This window comes from Myotis yumanensis, unplaced genomic scaffold (assembly GCF_028538775.1).
Source record: "Myotis yumanensis isolate MYYU_CA2020_CCGP unplaced genomic scaffold, mMyoYum1.0.hap1 SCAF_3, whole genome shotgun sequence".
NCBI classification, from domain to species: domain Eukaryota; kingdom Metazoa; phylum Chordata; class Mammalia; order Chiroptera; family Vespertilionidae; genus Myotis; species Myotis yumanensis.
Genome location: NW_027223754.1, coordinates 86,765,027 through 86,789,099, shown reverse-complemented (window position 1 = coordinate 86,789,099; position 24,073 = coordinate 86,765,027). Strand labels below are relative to the sequence as shown.

Sequence of the window (24,073 nt, the reverse complement as noted above, 5' to 3'; positions counted from 1 at the left end):
ATATTATAAATATGGACCAATCCCAAAAAACCTTACTATGGAAAATTACCTACCTCCTGAACAGCATGAGGAAGATCCTTGTAAGCTGTGACAATGATTTTGAATTTAAGGTCTATATTCTTCACTTTGCATATGCCATACATAGAACACATCATGATCTAATAAATAAATGTAATGTAAAAGTAGTCAGAATTTTATAACATGATTGTTTTCCAAAAAGCATTTGTTATCTTTCTTTTTAACCTTAAAAATTGAAATTTAATTTCCTACAGGGTTATCTTTTCCCATCCTGAGCTCAGTCTGAAAGTCTACTAGTATGTGAAGTGTTTAACCCAAATTGTATTTAAAGAATAAAACACAAATAGCCAACTCTCGAATATTCAGAACCGATCATTTGGTTTATAATAACCCTACTTTTGCTCCTATCCCTTAGATATTTCCCAGAAGATGAAAGTTGAAATTGGAATCAGTTCACTTTGTAAGTAGCACTTAAAAAAAAGCCAGGTGTGAAAAGGTTCAAATTATCAGGTAAAATCATATTTAATACACTTGATGGTGATGGTAAGGGGAATGCAGTGACTGAAAGGGGACAGCAGAGAATCTTCTGTACTGTTGAGACTGTTCTGTTTCTTGATTTGGATGCTGATTATACAGGTGCGTTTAGGTGATGAATTTATATTAAGATGCACCATTATGGATTATTCTATATGCATATGACATTCCAAGTAAAAGTATTTTTAAATGCAAAAATAAGATTTAAAAGGATTCCCTGTGACTTTATAACATCAAACTTTTAAAATCTGTATAAATGTTATTGCCTAATTGAAGTATTCATATCTTCTGCAACATTCTTGCTCACTTCTACTATTGTCAAGAATACCTATTCATCATCCCTTGCTCAGCAGTCAATCAGCCCCAATCCTACTATTCCTCCCGTTAGAAGGCCATCCAGTATCCTCTCTGCTAATTCATATTTTTCTCCTACTCCAACACTTTACCTAAGGCACCTCTCATAAAAATGTGTTTTAGTCTAAGTACCCAATTTCTTTGGAAATCCTTAGCACTACTGTTTATATCTTTCTAAATAGTAGAGAAGCAGTAGAACCAAAAGGCAACAGGTATCTACTTTAAAAAATCCAACAGCCCTAAGCGGTTTGGCTCAGTGGATAGAGAGTAGGCCTGCAGACTGAAAGGTCCCAGGTTTGATTCCGGTCAAGGGCATGTACCTAGGTTGAGTGCACATCCCCAGTAGGGGGTGTGCAGGAGGCAGCTGGTCGATGTTTCTCTCTCATTGATGTTTCTAACTATCCCTCTCCCTTCCTCCCTGTAAAAAATCAATAAAATATATTTTAAAAAAATAAAAAATAAAAAAATAATCGAACATACTAGAATGTATACATCCAAATATAATCTGGAAAGATATATATATCTGTAGGTTACACCTTTATACAATAATTCATCTTTTGTTGAAAGCACTTACTGGGAACATTACTGTCAATCTTATAGAAATAAAAAATTATAGGGAAACATTATGAATAATTATATACAAAAAACAAAACAGATGTCTAAGATAAAACAGAAAAATTTATAGGACACAAATTACCAAAACTGACTCAAGAAGAGCTGACCTTGAATTAGTAATCAAAAAGTTTCCACAAACTTTCCCCAGATGGCTTGACTGGTGAATTCTACCACACATAAAGAAGAATCAGTATTAATTCTTCACAAACTCTTCTGAAATTAGAAGAGGAGGGTCTGGTCGATGTTTTTTTTTTTTTTTTTAGAGTACAAATCTTTCACTGGTTTTGTTAAATTTATGCCTAAGTATTTTATTCTTTTTAACACTATTATAAATATAATTTTTTCCTTAATTTCTTTTTCAGATTGCTCATTACAAGTGTATGAAAATACAGTTGATTTTTGTATATTTATATTTTGTATATATAATCTTGATGAAGTTGTTTACCAGTTCTAATAGTTTTTAGTGGACTCCTTAAGATTTTCAATATAAAGATCATGTCTTCTGTGAATTTACTTCTTCCTTTTCAATCTAGGCAACTTTCATTTCATTTATGTGCCAAATAGCCCTGGCTAAAACCTCCAATATAATGGTGAATGGAAGTGGTGAGAAGGGATATATCCTTGTTTTGTTTCTGACCTTAGGGGAAAGCATGAATTATTATTAAATCATTAAATATGTTGCTAGCTGTGGGTTTTTTATATACGTCATTTATTAGATTAAGAAAGTTTCTTTCTATTCCTAGTTTACTGAATGCTTTTATCATGAAAGGATATTGAATTTTGTCAAATACTTTTTCTCTGTCTGTTGAGATCATTGTTCTTTCCCTTTTATTGTATTGATACAGTGAGTGGAAAGAAAAAATTTCCTACGAGAGCCTGCAGAGTTTGTGCCGCCCATGGAAAAAGGAGCGAATCTAGATATTTATGTAAATTTTGTTTGGTCCCTCTTCATAGAGGAAAATGTTTTACGCAGTACCATATGTTAAAAAAGTACTAGGAACTTTAATTGTTTCATTGTTTAATTGTTTTTGTAAATAAAAATGTTATAATTATTGAAAAACAACACCTAAAGTGCATTATGATGATTTAAATAACGTGCAGTTTGCCCAAAAACGTGCAAACGTCCCTGGCGTATGTCTTAGAGATTTCTATGCGGTACGCAATGTGTTAATATTAAAAACTCTGGCTAACAAGTCAGGTCTGTTTTCAACTTTTTGCCAGTGTTGTAAAATGTTTGCAATATCTGCCCATTTGAGGTTGCATGTCATGGTTATGAATAAATTGGGCTTGCCATCCTTTGTTACAATTGCCATAGCATCCTGATATCGCTGCTGCATATTTCTGGGACTACTCTCAAAAGATGATGGAAGTATTATCATTTTACCAATTGGCACATTGTCATTTTCAGATCTAGATTTGAGATAATCCATCAAACCACTATATTTTTCAACTTTCAACTTAGATTGGTTTGCTTTGATGAAATTTATCTGATTGGCCTCCATTTTTGAATACGAATCCACGATAAACTGTTATTTCCTGCATTTAAAATAGGATTGAACGTGTCCCACACAGAGAGATGAAATCCATAATACTGCATTTGTGTGACTCATGTCCTTACATTTCGTCTAGTATTATTGTCGATTACACTGTTGTCTCTGAGTTTTAATGCAATATCTGTTCCCCAGCCTTTTTCACCATGTGGAAAAAGAATAGGATATATCATTGCATCTAATGTAAGAAACAAGATATTGATTTGTTTCATTTTAGTGGCATTTGGATTATTGGGATCTGGTTTACAATGAATGAGCAAGTCCCTTTCAAAAGGAGGTTCTCCATCTTCGTTTCTGAATATGACAGCAACCTCGGTTACACGGGGAGAATTATATCTTCCTGGGTCACTGTTACGATCGTATTTAATTGCCATTGTTACTTCTGTGGGAGCAATACCTTTTGCTGCTGCTTCAGATTGGGCTTCCTTTTCTACCTCATGTAGCATCTTGTACGATTTTATTAATTCATTTATTTCATGCATGAGGTTGTTGATGTTGATCACGAGTCTTTCTGAGCAGCCCTGGTTTTCTGGCATTGCTAATCTTTTACTTGTAGCTTTGGCTGTATCCAAAATACAGAGTTGAGCAAACTTCCAAGAAACACCATCCGAAGGATGCAAAGTTCCAGTATGGTGATAAGCTTGTCTGTGTATTCTAAAACAGTATGGCCCATATCCTGATGGCGATGCAATATTTGCACCCATGGAAGCAAAAGCAAAAGAACTATTTATGGAACGAATATTTTCCATGAAATTTTTACTGTCAGAATCTTCGTTTGTCATTAATCTTTTTAAATATGCTGGGTAATATAAAAAAATGTGTACCATTTGGACAGACTTTGCCTTTGCTACAACATCGAGTAAATTTCCCATCGGATGGTTTTTCATCCTTGAAATTTAGTCATAGGCAAAATTCACATCGAACAGACATTCCACCACAACTATGTTCAAGAATTGCATCCTCATGTACTCCATTTTCGCTGAGAAGGCAGTTCCTACCAGAATTTGTAGTACTTGTTGATGACTGTTCTCTAGACATATTCTGTTGTTGCCACCACCTTCTTTCTACTTCAAAGGCACATTGGTTTTTAGACATTTTCTGTCGATGATGCCAGTGTTTTTCGGCATCAGAGTAACATTTTTCCAATAGCTGGTCTTCAGATACATTCTGTCACAGGCGCCACCTTCTTTCAAATCAGTCCCACGTTGCTCTTCAGACATTTTCTGTCGATAACGATGGAATCTTTTGGCTGCAGAGCTACATTCTATCAACAGTTGTTCTTTAGACATAGTTCCACCTCCCTGCTGTCACGGTCTGAGATGCAGGTGAATGAGAATCCTGGCTGTCAGGCCGCTGAGAGCTGTCTGACCAACGGCTGATTCTGTGGGGGTGGGACTTCCTCCTCCCTGCCATCAGTTTCCACAGTTGTGATGAGGAAGCTGGGGTGACAGAGGGAGCCACGCCCTCCAAGCCGCCCTCTCTCTTGCTCTGCTCTATGTCCAGCAGCCTCCTGCTCTGCCAAGTCTTCCATACCTCCCACTCTCTGCCCGCTCTCCCCCTCTGCTCCCCGCCGGCAAAGGTCTCGGGAGACTGTGGGTGTGGCTAGGCATGGCCGGCTTCGCCTTCTGGGGCTGGTGATGGTCCCGGGAGCCCATGGCTGCCGTTACCTCCCAGGGCTCTTGAACCTGCATTGCAAATTAACCCACTATCTTTGGCAGGTTAATTTGCATACTCATGCCTGATTGGCTGGTGGGCGTGGCTGGTGGGCATTGCAGAGGGATGGTCAATTTGCATCTTTCTCTTTTATTAGTATAGATGGGTAATTTGTATGGTATATGACTTAATCTCAATAAAACTGTTACCCCAAAATATTATTATCCTGTTTACAGAAAAGAAAAAGGGAAATATGAGATTGTTCTCTGTAAATTAATTAACCCAGTTGTTTGTTAGTTCATTCATTCATTCATTCAATAGGTACTGTTTTAGATCAATTGGTTCTTAAGTCTCCTGCTTTATTCTACAATAAAATGAACTCTAGCTTATCACAACACAGAAAAACCTATGATAAACAGTTTCTTCAGTGACTTTTACATATAAGATCTTTCATGTCATTAAGCAAGCAGAGTTACTGAAATACTCTCAAGCTCTAATTTGTAAGAATTACAGGAAAAATGTAAAAGGTAGCCAACAAGTAAATATATATTAAGTCTACTAAACTGATCTAGCTATTTGAATTTGATCTTAAGAAATCAGTACATAGTTAACAAATAGGTAGGAGAAGGGAAGGTGAAGTGCATTCTTTTCTTACCTGATCCAAATGCCTGTCTCTCATGAGTTCATACTCATTTTGTAGTGTGTGCTGGAAAAGGGTCCAGATGATGTGTTCTAGTTCTGGGTGGTCAGACAGAAGACGTGCACACAGAGTGTTTAGGCGAAGATATGCTAGTCGGTACACTTGAAGAGACAAGAGGAATTAGTTATGTTTAGTGTTCATCTTGAATTATCAGTGGATTTTTTAAAAAACATTAAATGGCTACAGCCATATGCTGTTAAATGGAATTTTAATAATATCTACACTTCTACCACTCTTTCCCTTATGAATAAATGATTCCTAGTCTTAGCATAGTGCTAGGTAAAATAATACTTGCTGAATTGGTTATTACAGCATAAAATTGAGACAGAGTGGAAGGTAAAAGAAAGAAGATCATAAGATATGAAATTAGACAAGCCACATTGGGTCTGTTTCAGTTCTGTTGGTAACTACTCAGCAGAGATGTTAAAAATTCTATTGGTATTCAAAAGGGAATATTGTTTTTAAAAATGGAATTTTCAGTGTTTTAAATTTTCCAACCCTAAACACAAATACAAAGTGTATTTATCTATAAAATGCCAATGGAGCATACTCTGTTGAAAAAATGGTAGACTTGTACCACTAAGTGGTAACATGACTGTGATATAAACTTTATTTAGAGATTACTGTATTAAAAATACTACTGGAATACAGGGTTGGAGAAAAGAAATCCACAAAATTGAATTTTCCTCCATCTACTTTAAATATGAATACCCTTGGTTTTAAATATACCATTAAAAGACTTGCATAAGGTAATCAGAATATTTTAGTTAACAATTTATCCCAGTGGTTCTCAAACTTTAGTGTACATCAGACTTGCCAAGAGTGCTTGTTAAAACAAGATGTTTTGTGTTTTTTTTTGCTTCATCCTAGAGTTTCTGATTAAGTAGTTTATTTTAATTTCTACAACTTTCTAGGTAAGTTGGACTCTGCTGGTTGGGGACTACACTTTGGAACCACTGCTTTTGTGAGGGCTGTCTTACAATATTTCTGACTTTAATAAATCAGAAAAAAATATTTAACACAGAGAAATCTGGCCTTTCACTTTCCTTTAAAGAGCCTCAAGGGTGTGTACACTTGTGTGTATAAACACATGCACAGACATACAAACCAACCTCCTTGTACTAGCATACACACATGATCAGAGTGCTATTCAAGCTTGTTATTAGGAAATGTGCCTGTACTAGGGCACAGCACATTGTGTACTCTCATATACATCTGAACACCTGAACATACACACCTGAACAGCAAAAGCAATATCAGGAGCAAGTATATCCAGACATAAATTTGAAATCATAACAACAGCAGCAACAATAACATTTTTCTGAGTGCTTACTATGTGCTAGGCACCGCTGCAAGCATTTTATGTATTAATTCATTTAATTCTCTCAAAAAATCTATAAGGTAAATTATTATAATTATAAGGTAGCTTATCATTTGTATGTTACAGATGAGGAAACTGAGGCATAGAGATATTAAGTGTGCCCAAGGTCACACCTAGTAAGCAGAATAACCATGATTTGAACCTACTCAGGCTGGTTTCAGAGTCCATGCTCTTGAAAGTAATCATCTACTAACCTTTTTTGTAAAAGAGTGAGAGGGAGGTAGATTTCAATGGCTTCTGAGTCTGGAAGGCTGAGGTTGCTTGTGCCTCTGCATTTGCAGTAGAATTTACACGTGTAGTTGACCCTTTTTTCTTTGGGGATCTTACAGGAGAAAGATACCTAGATATATTCAAAGGAAAAGTCTTCATATATGTTTGCTAAAAACCTCTCTCTCTCCCTCAACCCTCTCCCTCCCTCCCTCCTTCCCTCCCTCTCTCTCTCTCTTTCACACACACACATACACACACAGTTGTACACATGAATTCAAACACACCTTGTATATTTATTCTGTTGTTCTGTTATTCCTTGAACAGACTATTTAAATATAAAATGAAAAATATAGCTTAATAGGCAAATTAAGTTTGTCATTATCATTTCTAACTCTTTAATAAATGGCTTTTCCAGGTAATTACTGCCATGTTGAAAAAAACTACATAGTGTATATGTTCAATTTTAATAATTATAGTGAGATTGAGATCATAAAATGACTCCAGCTTAAAATAACAAGTTATTATACTAAAATAATATTGTCATTTTTCTTTCCTCTTAAAAAATGTCTCATTAATAACTGTGGTTCATATCTGTACACATACATACACCCATCTAAATTATTTAATACAGATTTCTATGAATTAATACTTTAGATAAAATTATCAAGGCAGATTTACACCTGTATACTAAATACAGGATGGAGCAAGAGTAAGCTTACAGTTGTTTGCATGGAAAATAAAACAATAATAAATAAATAATAATACAATAATAAACTTGTGTTTCATGTACTCACCACTATAAACCTAATTTCCCCCATCCTGTATGTCAGACATAAATCTCAATTTCTTTCTTTTTATGTTTTTGTTAATCCTCACGTGAGGATATTTTTCCACTGATTTTTAGAGAGAGTGGAAAAGGGAGGAAAAGACAGAAACAGTGATGTGAGAGAAACACATCAACTGGTTGCCTCCTGCACGAGCCCCAACCAGGGCCCTGGCTGGGGAGGAGCCTGCAACCAAGGTATGTGCCCTTGACCAAAATCAAACCCAGGACCCTTTGGTCCAAAGGCCGATGCTCTATCTACTAAGCAAAACTGGCTAGGGCAAATCTCAATTTCTGACATTCTACGGATGTGTTGCCCTTTATTTTACAGGATAATCCAAGTCTACTTTCTAATTTTTCATTAGTAGCTAAGAAATAATTCTGAGCAGGAAGTAGGATTTATACTTTATCATGGATGTTTCTACTGCATGCAATATACTAACTAATACACTAGGAAAAGGGAATCACCATCATAATGATTTCATAAGTACCAGATTTAGTCTATTATCAATGTTGGATTCCCTTCAATTCACTATCCTATATAATAGCCTAATATGCTGTGTCTGGTCATCCAGTCAGCCGTTCAACCAATCAAAGCATAATATGCTAATTACATGCTAAGGCTGCTCAACTGCTCACTTTGATGTGCACTGACCACCAAGAAGCAGACAGTCAACCGGTTGCTACGATGTGCACTGACCACCAGGGAGCAGATGCTCTGACCGGTAGGTTAGCTTGCTGCTGGGGTCCAGCCAATAGGGACTGAGCAAGATGGGCTGGACACGCACTGGAGCCCTAATGCGGTCACTCCCCGGCTGGCCAACCTGCCACGTCCCTCCCCGGCCCCGATTGTGCACTGGTGGGGTCCCTCGGCCTGGCCTGCACTCTCCACAATCCAGGACCCCTTGGGGGATGTTGGCGAGCCAGTTTTGGCCTGATCTTGCAGGCCACTCCTCTCAGGAGGGTGTCAGATGCAGGGCTCATGGCTGGCGACCATCACTGTGGCGGCGTGAGCCTCTCTGATCGAGACTGATTGGGCATGAGCCTGCTGCAGGCGCAGTGGGGCCGGGATGAGCGGGAGCGACAGGTAGGAGCTGCAGGTGGCATTGGACTGTGGGTTTTGGCCTGATCCCCACAGCCACCCCAAGGGACCCCATCCATGCATGAATTTGTGCACTGGGCCTCTAGTCTATACTAATAAAAGGGTAATATGCTAATTAGACCAGGAGCCCTTCCAGGAGACTGGGCAGGGAGGGCAGTTGGGGGCCATGAGGCCGGCTGGGGAGGGCAGTTGGCGGCCATGAGGCTGGCTGGGGAAGGCAGTTGGGGGCAATCAGGCTGGCAAGGGGGGGCGGGAAGTTGGGGGCAAGCAAGCCAGCAGGGGGGGCCAGTTGGGGGTGATCAGGCCAGCAAGGGAGGGCAGTTGGGGGCGAGAAGGCAGCATGGGGTGCAGTTGGGGGCGAGCAGGCCAGCAGGCCCACAGAGATTGGGCCTAAACCAGCAGTCAGACATCCCCCAAGGGGTCCCAGATTGGAGAGGGTGCAGGCTGGGCTGAGGGACACCCCCATCCCCCCTTCCATGAATTTCGTGTATCGGGCCACTGGTATATATATAAAAGCCTAAGCGACTGAATAACCGGTCGCTATGATGTGCACTGACCACCAGGGGGCAGACACTCAATGCAGGAGCTGCCCCTGGAGGTCAGTGCGCTTCCACAGCCAACCTCTTATGGCCGGCCAACCTCCTGCAGTCCCTCCCTCCAGCCAGCTAACCTCCCGTGGCCCCTCCCCCCAGCTGGCCCGATTGCCCCGATCACCGGCCAGGCTGAGGAACCTCACATGTGCACCAATTCGTGCACAGGGCCTCTAGTTTTTCAAATATTGTAGAATGACTGAACTTGGCTAGAATTTAGTCTCCTTTGAGTTCTAGGTGCAAATATTCAATTATGTACTGGACTTCACTACTTAAATCTCAAAGTGGAGTTCTTGATTTCTTCCCCCTGTTTCTCCCATCTCAGTAAATGGCTCTGCATTACATCCAGTTTCTTAAGTCAGAAACTAGGAGTTATTTCTAATTTATCTATTTTCTTAGTTCTTTAAAACCAATGAAACACCAAGTCCTATTAAATCTTCCTCTAAAATACATCCAAGATCTTTCCATTTCTTTCTCTCTACTGATTGACATACCTTAGACCATGTCACCTATATCTCTCACTTGGACTATTGAAATGATCTCCAAACTGGTCTTTCTACTTTCTTCCTTGCCCCGTTTCTTCCCCTCCTGTAACCCTACCAGTACTTTAAACAGCAGCCAGAAAGTGGCCCTGTGAAAAAAAAAGTATAGCAAGCTATAACCCTGCTTAAAACTTTAATGCTTTCCCATTGCCCTTCAAAATCCAAACTCCTTCTTATGGGAACATAGCCCCAGTTTAGCACAACCTTGTCTTGTACTAGTCTCCTCTTGCTCACTTTACTCCAGCCACACTGAAATTTCTTTCTGTTCCTCAGACCAGCTAAGTTTGATCTGCTCTAGGGCCACTGCACTTGCTGTCTGCTCTATCTGGAATGCATACCATGCAGATTTTTGCCTGGCCAGCATCCACTTGTCCTTGAGTCTCAGGTCAAACTTCATCAGAGAAAGCTTCCCTAAACATTCTATCCCTCTCTCATTTTTTTTTTCTTTCACCATTCTCTTATTATTTTCATTACAGAACTTACTGTACTCTAAAATCATCCCATGTATTAGTTGACATGTTCACTGTCTATTTCCTTCCTCCAGAATGTAAACTCTATGAGGGGAAGGACCTAGTCTACCTTATTCACCTCTGTATTCCTACTGCCTAGAACAATTATTGACAACTGCTTTGTTATATGAAAGAAAAAGATAAGGCTTGACTTACTTATATTAATATATTACCTAGCAAACAAATTTATATGTGTAGGCGAGGCTCCGTATGCTAGAAATACAAGCTAGCAGGGAAACGACATCTCTGGAAAACAGTGCCTGTGCTAATTGGGGAACACTGTAATATCAATGCCTACACAGAACTCAACAGAAACATAACATTAGGTACATTTCTATGAAAAGCAGTGCACCTAGAACAGCTGTGGGCAAACTACGGCCCGCGGGCCGGATCTGGCCCGTTTGAAATGAATAAAACTAAAAAAAAAAAAAAAGACCGTACCCTTTTATGTAATGATGTTTACTTTGAATTTATATTAGTTCACACAAACATTCCATCCATGCTTTTGTTCCGGCCCTCCGGTCCAGTTTAAGAACCCATTGTGGCCCTCGAGTCAAAAAGTTTGCCCACCCCTGATCTAGAATGTTTAAGAACATGGGCTTTGGAGTCAGATTGCTTGGGCTTGATTTCTGTGGACTTTTGGCAAGTTACCTTATTGCTCTAATTCCTATTTTATAGGTAACTGAGGCTGATAGCAGTATCTGCTACCTTACAGGGCTGTTAGGAAGATTAAATGGGAAAAAAGAAAGAATCTGAAGTACTTAGGTAACTGTTCAGCACATAGTGAACCCTCAGTAAATGTTAGCTATTGCTTTCTTCTTCCATCATTATCATACACTAATCAACTGTTTTAATCTCATACACCACACTAGTCCCTGTGCCTATCCCATGCTTCACTCCAAATGCACTGATCTAAACTCCCTATAAAATGTTTCCTGCTTTCCTGGCTATTAAGCTTTGGAATTCATACCATTTCTGACTCTTAGAACACTTTTCTGTCTCCTCCATCCTCTCCAGTTTACATGTTGAAATCCTATTCCATCTCTAAGGCCTATTAAATTGGTATCTCTGCTATGAAAACTGTCCTCATTACACCAAACCCGAGTGATTTCAGTTGCATTTTGTAACACTTTAATTATATGACCTTTATTCGAGTCATGCATTCTATATTCCTTCTTCTTGAAAGCAACAATGTCTTATTCAAAATTCTATTCCCTACAGCTTTACTATATAGTATCTCACATTATACTATGCTCAAATCCATTTGTAGGTCGAATAGATAGCACAACATATATTCTACTTACATATCTGCTGCAGTGTGATTATTCTGGAGAGGAAGGTTGAGAGTACAAGCAGATTCAAGGTGGTCACCTGGTCCTTCTCGGTCCTTTGCTTGTTTAATAAGATCAAATAAAGGTGAATCCTATATGAAACAAGATGATATTAAAACAACACTGGTAAGTATGATTTTCCCATTTACATATCAAAATAATATTTTTGACATGGTGAGCACTAATTTAGAAGTCAGAATGAGATCTTTTTTAAAAAAATATTTTTATCGATTTCAGAGAGGAAGAAAGAGGGAGAGAGATAGAAACATCAATGATGAGAGAGAATCATTGATTGGATGGGGATTGAGCCAGCAACCTGGGCATGTGCCCTGATTGGGAATCAAACTGACTTCCTGGTGCACAGGTTGATGCTCAACCACTGAGCCACGAGTGAGAACTTGTTTTCCACTTTGAGAATACCAAGTGCCAATTTCAGTACTATATACACACACAAAAAAAGGACTAGGAAAATGTATATCTTTAAATGTTCATATTAATAAAAAAATTTTAAGTTAGAAAAAAAAGAAAAAACCCTTAGAAAGTAAAAGGAAGGAAATAAAGATATGAGAAGAATTTAATGAAACTGAAGAAAAAAATAAAATACAGTTTGATCAACATACCTAATAATCGGTTCTTTGAAATAATAAAATGAAATAAACTAGCTGTAAAACTGACTAAGAAAAAGAGACAGATAAAGAGTATTAACAACAAAAAGTGGGACTTTCATCAAAAAGATTAGAAAGATAACAGGGAATCGTTATGAATAATTTTATGTCAATATATTAGAAAACTTACATCAAGTGGAAAATTTCACAAAAGATAAATTAGCAAAACTCAATAAAAAAAGAAATAATATAACCTCAATAATCCTATAAACTATTAAATAATTGAATCAGTAATTTAAAATTCTGGTTTCGGAGAGTTTATCAATAACACATTGACTACCAAGAATAGCATCAAGGAGAACCAAGATGGCGGCGTAAGGTACAGACCTGTGCGTGCTGCCTCCCACAACAACATTGAAAATACCAACTATAAGACAAAACAGCTATCATTCAGAACCATAGGAAAGCTGGCCCAGTGGAAGTTCTACAACTGGAAGGAAAGAAAGAAGAGCATTGAGACTGAGTAGGATATGCAGAGGTGCCAAAAGCAGAGGTACGGAGTCGCGCGCCAGGCGGGCTGCAACTAGATGCGTGGTTTTTTTCAATTGAAAGGGGTTACAAACTCTTGAATCCACTGAGCTTGTTTGGGGCGGGATTCTGAAGTCCCAGACCCCTACGGGGAGAGGCGGGACAAAGAACATCCAGGTCAACCAAAATAGTTTGAAGACCAACAATTACAAGCATTATTGTTTGAAGATGGATATCAAACTCAAAAACAACTTGCAGAAAGATTAAAAGTTGCTCAGCAAACAATTTCTGATCATTTACAAGCAATGGGAAAGACTTTAAAGGAAGGAAAATGGGTGCCACGTCAACTGAACAAAAGACCAATGGAAAACCAGAACGTCATCAGTAAAATGTTGCTTCAATGGCACGAAAGAAAGTCTGTTTTGCATCAAATTGTGACTGGCAATGAAAAGTGGGTTTATTCTGAGAATCCCAAATGCACAAAATCATGGGCTGATCCAGGTCAACCATCAACATCGACTGCAAGGCCAAGTCGCTTGGGAAAGAAGACAATGCTCTGCGTTTGGTGGGATCAGGAAGGTGTGGTGTATTATGACCTTCTAAAACCAGGTGAAACCGTTAATACTGAGCACTACTGACAACAAATAATTTGAACCACCCTTTGATCATGAAATGACCAGAATGTGCCAGAAGACACAGCAAAGTGATTTTGCTTCATGACGACGCACATTACACACTTCATAACCAGTTAAAGACACGTTAAAAGATCTTGCCTGGGAAGTATTAACCCACCCATTGTATTCACCAGACCTTGCTCCTTCAGATTACCACTTGTTCTGATCGATGGCACACAAACTTTCTGAGCAGCACTTCAAAACATACGAAGAAGTGGACAATTGGGTCTCTGAATGGTTTGCCTCAAAACAAGAAAAGTTCTATTGGGACAGTATCTACAAATTATCTAAAAGATGAGGGAAATGTGTAGCTCGTGATAGACATTACTTTGAATAAAGCACTTTTGCTGTTTCTCTTGAAATTATTGTGTTTTCTTTGATTACAAAATCCACCATTATTAACCGGTACACCTAGTATTAGAAAGAGCTGGAATGAAGAGCAGGATGTCCTGTTTGATCTCCAGCACATCAGAGGTGGAGAAAATTTTTGAGCTGCTTAGTTCTTCACATGATATTCTAAATGTATGGTTCTCCTAGTATCATTTTAAACAATAAATAAATGTATAAACAAGACCAATAAAGATGCTCCCAGACAAGAATAAGCTAAAAGAGTTCCTCACCAACAAAACAGTATTATAAAAAATGTTAAAGAAAACTTCCTTTAAAAAAAGATTAAAAAAATATAGAATAACAAAATGGCAATAACTACATACCTATCAATACTTATTTTAAATATAAGTGGATTAAATGCTCCAATCAAAAGACAGGGTGGCTGAGCAGATAAGAAAAAAAAAGACCCAAACATATGCTGTCTACAAGAGACCCACATCAGATTGAAAGGCACACAGAACGAAAGTAAAGAGATGGAAAAAGATATTTCATACGAATGACAACAACAAAACTGGAATAGTAAAACTTATATCAGCCAAAATAGACTTTAAATAAAGGCTATAATAAGAGACAATAAGAATATTTCATTATGATAAAGGTATCAATCCTACAAGAAGATACAACCTTATAAGCATTTATGCATACAATTTAGAAGCACCTAAATACAGAAAGGAAATATTGATGGACATAAAGGGAGAGATTAACAGTAATTATAGCAGACTTTAACAAACATTAACATCATTGGATAGATCATACAGATGAAAAACCAACAAGGAAACAAATGGCCTTAAATGACACATTAGACCAAAAAGATTTAATTGTTACTTTTAGAGAATTATACCCCAAATAAGCAGAATATACACTCTTTTCAAGCACACATGGAACATTTTCCAGGATAGACCAAATGTTAGAACACAAAATAAGCCTCAATAACTAAGAAATCATATCAAGCATCTTCTCCAATCACAATGATATAAAACTAGATATCGATTACAAAGGGAAAAAAATGAAAAACATACAAACACATAGAAGCTAAATAAAATGCCACTAAACAATAAATGGATTAAAAATGAGATAAGGGCCCTAACCAGTTTGGCTCAGTGGATAGAGCGTCGGCCTTGCGGACTGAAGGGTCCCAGGTTCGATTCCGGTCAAGAGCATATACCTTGGTTGCAGGCACATCCCCAGTAGGGGGTATGCAGGAGGCAGTTGATCGATGTTTCTCTCTCATCAATGTTTCTAACTCTCCATCCCTCTCCCTTCCTCTCTGTAAAAAAATCAATAAAATAAAAAAAAATTTTAAAAATGAGATAAGGAAAGAAATTAAAAGATATTGTGAGACAAATAAAACACACACACACCCACACACACACACACAAAACCCCACACACAACAGTCCCAAAAAGTCCCCAAATCTATGAGACACAGCCAAAGCAGTTCTAAAAGGAAAATTCATAGCAATACAGGTTTGTCGCAAGAAACAAGAATAATCTCAAATAAACAATCTAACATTACAACGAAAAGAACTAAAATTTAAAAAAAAAACAAAAAACAAAGTAAGCCCTAAGTTAGTAGAAGGAAAAACTAAAGATCACAGTGGAAATAGATAAAATAGAGTACAAAAAAAAATACAAAAGATCAATGTAACCAAGGGCTGATTCTTTGAAAAGATAGTAAATAAAATGGATAAACCTTTAAACAGCTCATCAAGAAAAAAAAAGACCCAAATAAATAAAATCAGAAATAAAAGTGACAACTGACACCACAGAAATACATAAGATTATCCATTATCATCAGAGTACGTATTATGGAGATAGCAGTTATCAATGGAATGAACATTTGAAAAACTTTAAGCAAGAGTCATATCTTAATCATCGGAGACGTGAGCTTGCAGAGAACCATTACAAAAGTGGGAGAGACTTTGACCAAATGAACAATTCTATGTCAACAAACTAGACAACAGAGAAGAAATGGATAAGTTCCTTAAAACATACAATCTTCCATAACTGAGTAAATAAGAAACAAAGTCTGAACCAACTGATAACTACTAATAAAATCAAAACAATAATCAAAAATTTCCAAACAATTAAAAGTTCTGGACAAGAGAGCTTCACAGGTGAACTTTATTAAACATGCAAGAATTAACAACTTTCCTTCTAAAATACTGAAGAGAAAGGAAGGCTTCCAAATTCATTATACAAGGCCAGCATTATCCTAATTCCAAAATCAGATAAAGAGGTTACAAAATAAAAAATAAAAAGAAAGAAAGAAAGAAAGGAAAATTATAGGCAAATATCCCTGATGAACATAGATGCAAAAATCTTCAACAAAATACTGACAATTCCAATTAAAAAATACATCACAAAGACAATAAACTGTGATCAATAGCATGAGGTACTCAAGGTAATCTGAAACCAAGATTACCATATCCAGCAAGGCTATCATTCAAAATATATGGTGAAATAAAGAGCTTCTCAGATAAATAAAGGCTAAAGAAGTTTATCACCACCATGCCAGCATTGCAAGAAATGCTAAAGGGACTGCTGTAATGAGAAAAAGAAATAGAGAGAGAAACGTAGGCATATGGAATTAAAATGGCAATAAATAAGTACCTATCACTAATAACATTAAATGTAAATGGGTGTAATGTTCCACTCAAAAGACATAGGGTAGCTGAATGGATATAACTATACAACCCAACTATATGCTATCTATAAGACAATCACCTCAGAACAAAAAAATTACACAGGATAAGAGTGAAGGGATGGAAAAAATTTTCCATGAAAATGGAAATGAAAAAACAATAACAAAAAAACCTGGGGTAGCAATACTCATATCTAACAAAATAAACTTCAAAATGAAGGCCATCACAAGAGACAACAAAGGTTAGTACATAATACTAAAGGGAAAGATCCAACAAGAGGATATAACCCTGGTAAACATATATGCACCCAATATAGGAGCACCTAAGTTTATAAAAAAAACTTCTGGAGAATGTTAAGGGAGAGATTGATAGTAATACAGTCATAGTAGGGAACTTTAACACCCCACTGACTTCACTGGATAGATCTTCCAGACAAAAAATTAACAAGGAAACAGTGACTCTAAATCAGCCGTGGGCAAACTATGGCCCACGGGCCGTATCCGGCCCGTTTGAAATGAATAAAACTAAAAAAAAAAAAAAGACCGTACCCTTTTATGTAATGATGTTTACTTTGAATTTATATTAGTTCACACAAACACTCCATCCATGCTTTGTTCCGGCCCTCCGGTCCAGTTTAAGAACCCATTGTGGCCCTCGAGTCAAAAAGTTTGCCCACTCCTGCTCTAAATGATACACTGGATCAGATGGCTTTGACATTTATAGAACATTTCACCCCCAAAGTGCAGAATATACATTCTTTTAAAGTGCACATGGGTTATTCTCAAAGACAGACCACATGTTAGGACACAGAACAAGTCTCTATAAGTTCAAGAAGACTGAAATCATATCAAGCATCTTCTCAGATCACAGTGGAATGAAATTAGAAATAAACTATAGTAAAAACACTCAAAAACATTTAAACACATGGAGGCTAAGTAGTATGGTATTAAACAACGAATGTGTTACTAATGAGATTAACAAACAAATAAAAATGTTCCTGGAAACAAGTGAAAATGAACATACAACAACCCAAAATCTCTGGGACACAGCAAAAGCAGTCCTAAGAGAGAGGTTCATAGCCCTACAGGCCTACCTCAAAAAAACAAGAAAAATTAGTAATAAACTAACCCTAAAACCTAAAGAATTAGAAAGAGAACAAGAAAAAAATCCCAGAGTAAGTAGAAGGAATGAAATAATAAAAGATTAGAGCACAAATAAATGACATAGAGCAAAAAACAACAACAACAATAGAAAAGATCAATTCTTTGAAGAGATAAACAAGATTGATAAACCATTAGCCAGACTCATCAAGAAACAGAGAGGACCCAAATAAATAAAATTAGATCTCAAACAGATACTCCAAAAATTTGTATGGAACCAAAAAAGACCCTGAATAGCTACAGCAATCTTAAGAAAGGAGAACAAAGTTAGAGGAATCAAAATACAAGATACACAATTATACTACAAAGCCACCATAATCAAAACAGCCTGGTACTGGCACAAGAACAGCTAATAGATCAATGCAACAGAACAGAAACCCCAGAAATCAACCCATTATGCTCAATTAATAATTGATAAAGGAGGCAAGAACGTACAATGGATTCAAGACAGTCTCTTAAATAAATGGTGTTGGGAAAATTGGACAGATACATAACCAAAAAAAAGAAAGTAGACCACCAACTTACACCATACAAGAATAAACTCAAAATGGATAAAAGACTTAAATATAAGTCATGAAAACATAAAAATCCTAAAAGAAACCATAGGCAGCAAAATCTCAGACATCTCTCACAGCAATATATTTACAGATACATCTTGTAGGGCAAAGGAAACTAAACAGAAAATAAACACAACCCGGGTATGTACCACAACCTGGAATTGAATCATGACCTGGTTTATAAGTTGCTGTGCAACTACTGAGTCATGCCGACCAGGCTGTACCACAGCGTTTTTTATTCACTCATCTACTGAAATGCACTTGGGCTGTTTCCAGGTCTTAGCGAATGTAAATTCTGCTGCTATGAATAGGGGTGCATACATTCTTTCTGATTAGTGTTTTGGGTTTCGTAGGATATATTCCTAGAAGTGGGATCACTGGGTCAAATGGCAGCTCTATATTTAATTTTTTTGTGGAAACTCCATATTGTTTTCCGTAATGGCTGCAGGAGTCTGCATTCTCACCAGCAGTGTGTTAGGGTTCCCTTTTCTCCACATCCTGCACTTGCCTTTTGTTGATTTGTTGATGGTAGCCATTCTGACAGGTGTGAGGTGATACTTCATTGTCATTTTAATTTGCAGCTCTCTGATGATCAGTGACTTTGGGGATGTTTTCATATGTCTCTTGGCCATCTGTATGTGCAGTTTCGAGAAGTATCTATTTAGCTCCTTTGTCCATTTTTTAATTGGATTGTCTTCCTTTTGTTAAGTTGTATGAATTCCTTATATATTTTGGATATTAACCCCTTATCAGATATATTATTGCCAAATATGTTCTCCCATACAGTGGGCCACCTTTTCATTTTGTTGATGGTTTCTTTTGCTGTGCAGCTTTTTCTTTTGATGTAGTCCTGGAGGCCCTTTAACTGACTTGGTTCATGCTTATCGCTATTCTGCACAAACATCTATTGTTAACACTTTGTGTTGCATTTATTTTTTGTTTTTAAATCATAATTGAGCTGCATGAATATGTCTTAAAAGGAATACAAACTAAGTACATACTGAGGAAGTACTAAAAAGAAATTGATGAGATTGAGAAGTTTCCATAGAAAAATGTGATAGAATTTCAAGAGGCAAATATAAAGGTAGGGGGAACAGGCAGAGATAGGAAGAAAAAAAGGAAGAGACAATTTAAGTATTGGCAGTGAAAAACATATTTTCTCAAGTTTTAAGTCTTATACATAACAAAATTCATGATCTTTTTAATTTCCACTATCCTCTTGGCTTGAATCTACTTCAACCATCAATCCCATCCACTTTTACTTTGTTAGAAACCCTACAAACCAGTTCAATCAATCCTTTGAACTTGGGTAAAGAGTGACAAAAAGGGTTGTTTGCAGTAATGATTCTAGAATAAATTTTCTTTTTGACCAAAAGATCTTTTTATAGAAAATAAATATATTATGTCAACATAAATTACAAATGTTCATTTCTCAAACTGCAAAAGTTCTGTTCAATTCTAAAATTAAACAGAAAATTTATCATAACAGGCTTCAGAAGATTCCAAAATGAAAAAACTTTGGCTTTTCTTCATTAGCATAAATTGGAGATGGAAAATAATCTTGAAGAGCCACATCTCATCATGGCAAACATTTGCTGCATTCAAAATAAATAGAGCTTTGAAAATTTTTGGTGCATTTTAAAATCTTACTTTTCCACACTTTCATTTGGATTTGAACAAATTTACTCAGCTTAAGTTTCATATACTCTATCATCCAATTTTTTTCACATTATCTCACATAATTGGGGTTGTACCTAAATGTTATTTTAGGTACAACCCCAATTATAGCCATAAAAATTTTTAATCAAAGACTACTTGAAAGTTTTGATCAATTCCTCTTCGATTCTGGTCAAGGGCACATGCCCTGGTGGCAGGCTCAATCCCCAGTAGGGGTCATGAAGGAAGCAGCCAGTCAATGTCTCTCTTTCATCACTGATGTTTCCTATCTCCCTCTCCCTCTCTGAAATCAATAGAAATATATATTTTTTAAAAAGAATGCTATAGAAATATAAACACTTTTTAAAATGTTTACTCTTCACAGTATAACAAAATATGAACAAATTCCTTCCTATATTTTGAAACTCTTGGGTTAAGCAAAGAATGTTTCTTGCAAAACCTGGTTTCAAAATTAAATATGTATCTTAAAATACAAAAAAATGAAAGGTGACCCCTTGATTTGTGACCCCTAAGAGTGAAAAAACAAACAAAAAAACTGGCAGCTTCAGCATTCAGAGTATTCAAAGAATCAGAATCAGATACAGAAGCAGGAAGGGACCTTTGAGCAGTCCAGCTCCCTCATTTTACAGCCAAAGGTGCAAGTCATTGTATATTAAGTGTCTCTAATTTTCTGCCTGTGTTCTTTTCACAACACTTTCACACTTCCCTGTTTAAATAAAAAATATAGATTTACATTTTATTATGTATGTAATTATCTTACTTACTTCATTAACAAAGAATCTGCACTAGCAACTATAGTCTAGATTTCTTCTACCCATAGAGAAACTTTCAAAATATTTCAGAGATTTCCAGATATTTCAGAGAAATAGTCTACAGGATTTTCTAATCCATTTCTTTAGAACTGTGGTTTCTTAACTATTTTTAGTCATGACTTATTTGACAATCTCATCAAAGCCATGGACCCAAACCTTGGAGGAATGTATACAGGGGTTTCAGACATTTCAAGGTTTTCAGGTGGAGAGTCTTTACACTAGACCAGTGGTTGGCAAACCGTGGCTCTCGAGCCACATGTGGCTCTTTGGCCCCTTGAGTGTGGCTCTTCCACAAAATACCACATGCGGGCGTGCATGTACAGTGCAATTGAAACTTCGTGGCCTATGCGTAGAAGTCGGTTTTCGGCCTGGGCGAGTCCGCTTTGAAGAAGTGGTGTTAGAAGTGGGGGGTGTTGGTCCGTCAGGCGCGCACGATTCATGCAGGAGTTGAGTGAGCCAGTCAGTCAGCAGTCTCACTGTGCAGTGGTTAGTGGTTGTACTGTTGATATTTGGCTCTGTTTACTAATGAGTTTGCCGACCACTGCACTAGACTATCAAACTTGGCCTGGCATTAAACCAAATTGCCACATATAGTTAGACCATGCTAATCTACCAATAAGTATGTTTTCCCAGAACCACACTTTGACATTGACTGCTTTTCTTGAATTGAGGGTCAATAAAAAATAGCATGTGTTCTGCTAGTAGAAAACAATCAACAGTGGTCATTGAATAGTTCATGTGTAAAGAGTCACAATATATTTCTGAATTAAAGGAAAACAAGTTTTTCCCTTGATACTCTGGAATGTTTTATTTCAATGAATTAAAACTACATAATTTATTATGTTTTCCTTTTCTGTTTTGTGTCAAATGCAGCCTAGATTTTTACAACATCATTTTACACATTGCCCTTCCCATCCTTGTTGGCTTTTATTCTTTTACTAATGTGTTATGAATGTGTGTTTAATTTTTTTTTTTTTTTTTGCTTTTTGGAAACATTTATTGTGTTCAAAATAAATAATTTTAGAATAGTGAATATGACTAATGTTTAAGAATAGTTTTTCCCAAAATTCTCATTTAAATTTTTAACTGTTCTACAATGACTTTCTTTTAAAATTTTTAAAATGTAGGTATTATTTACATACACTAAAATTCTAAAATCTTAAATGTTATTAGTTCCATCAGTTTTTACAGTTTTAAAATTATAATCTGCTTTAAATTCTTTTTGAAAGCAAGAAGAGTATAAATAAATAAATAATTAGTGGATTCATTCATGAGTTGATCTGTGACAGACTGGCAGGAGGAAACTGGAAATGGGTTGGATTAAAAGTAAGGAGATAAGGCATTATAATAACCTTACAGATGAGTGAACAGTATTAGTCCCAAAAAAGAGGGGTTATAATAAAACTCATATACTATCAAGACTATAAATAACCAGTATAAAATATTAAAGAAAATAAAAATGGCTGAGGATCCCAGTTTATACATTTATTTATCTATAGTGGGTATTCAATAAACATTTATTTATTAATTCAACAAACATTATTATGAGCTTATTTTGAATCAGGTATAAACAAAATCAGATTTCTTGTCTCTTCAAAGCCACAGTTATAGCAGAAATTTAGTCAAGAAATCAGAAGTTACCCAAATCCTTAAACTTCTAACGGTTAATTAACAGGATACTACTGTTTCTCAAGTTGATAAAAATTAGTTTACAACTAAATGATTTATACCATTACTGTAGTGATTAATAAAAACATCTACTTTATAGGCTAGCTGGTTATTTATCTGGTTTCTTGATATAATTAAAATTTGGAAAGTAATGAGTTATATAATGAGATTCACTAAATTTCAAATCAGCTGTATGTTATCATACCCCCTAAAAATTCTATACAAGAAACAAATTGATTCAGACTTAACTTCAAAAATATACTAATCTCACATTAAATTAACAGTTTGGTCTGAGTCTATCAAATACAAAAACACCACCTATTAATATATTCAATTCCCTGGATTTATTTAACTCTGTTTGTAAGTAGCTACTCTATAGTTTTCAAATCTTAACCTAAAATTTTTTCAAGGTATCTAATTTCACTTTGGTCCCTTAATTAAATATCTGAAAAAACAAAAACAAAAAACAAAAACAGCATTCAATAATCTTCCCTGTTGAAACAAACAGCCCTTCTACTACTGCTCTTCCTCAGTAGAGACAATTTATAACAAAATTCCGACTTATTGATATGATTCATTTATTACAAACACATGAGTATCTACTAAGGTTCAAGCATCATGTAAGAGTTAGCTTGTAATAACAAAAAGCTTAATTTAACAAATAGTAATCTACCCATTTTTAAGCACCAATAACACACACACACACACACAATACTGCAAATGAACATTTAAGTAAATAAGCAGTTGAATAACAATATTAATATGTGGAAGAATAGTCTAATGTAGAATTTTAATTCTTTGAGAAAATGCCATATTCAAAATGAAAGTGGAAGTAAACAAGGTCAGGGTATATAACTGCTAATATTTAATATTTAATGACTAAAAAATAGATTATCGATTTGAAAGTAGGTTACTAAAAAAACTGTAAAAGATTTTCTTTTGAGAATACAAGCTTATTAAATACCTACTCCTTTTTTCATTACTGTTTATTCAGTTTCCTGCTTCTATATGAGCACACATATACTACTTCTTCTATACCAATGCCATACAAAGATATTCAGTCATTTAAAGTTTTAAGTTTATTGATTATAAGTAATATTCATGTTTTTTCACTTGATTATAAATTTTTCACTCAAAACAATAAAAATAGATTACAATTCAAGAGGGATTTATCAACAAACAACAAAAGTTGCTGAGCATGAAAATGTAGCTCAAATTAAAAAGGTGCAAAATCAGCATAAAATATATTACTGCAACATATTATTTTTAATTTTTTTCACACATTTTTAAATTAGCTAAGTAGTTTATAAAGGAAAATAAATTGCTCTTAAATTCCCTAAATTTACTTAATTCATATCAAAAGGAAGAGTTTCAGTCCAAATGGAACCAAACTAGAAAATAACAACAGTAAACAGAACTGTATCTAGCCTTTTCTGAAAAATGGTA

At 36.1% G+C, this 24,073-nt stretch overlaps 1 protein-coding gene across 5 annotated transcripts in view; it reads right to left on the bottom strand.

The window, feature by feature from the left end:
• The window catches only part of RB1 (RB transcriptional corepressor 1), a 203,191-nt gene that overhangs the window by 15,575 nt on the left and 163,543 nt on the right, over positions 1-24,073 (bottom strand). For all 5 annotated transcript variants that reach the window (XM_070409052.1, XM_070409054.1, XM_070409049.1 and 2 more), the window contains 4 exons: positions 11,886-12,004; positions 7,000-7,145; positions 5,380-5,525; positions 54-158 (listed from right to left, as the gene is read on the bottom strand). In XM_070409052.1, the coding sequence (XP_070265153.1) occupies positions 54-158; positions 5,380-5,525; positions 7,000-7,145; positions 11,886-12,004 (516 nt within the window). The remainder of the gene's footprint in view (positions 1-53; positions 159-5,379; positions 5,526-6,999; positions 7,146-11,885; positions 12,005-24,073) is intronic.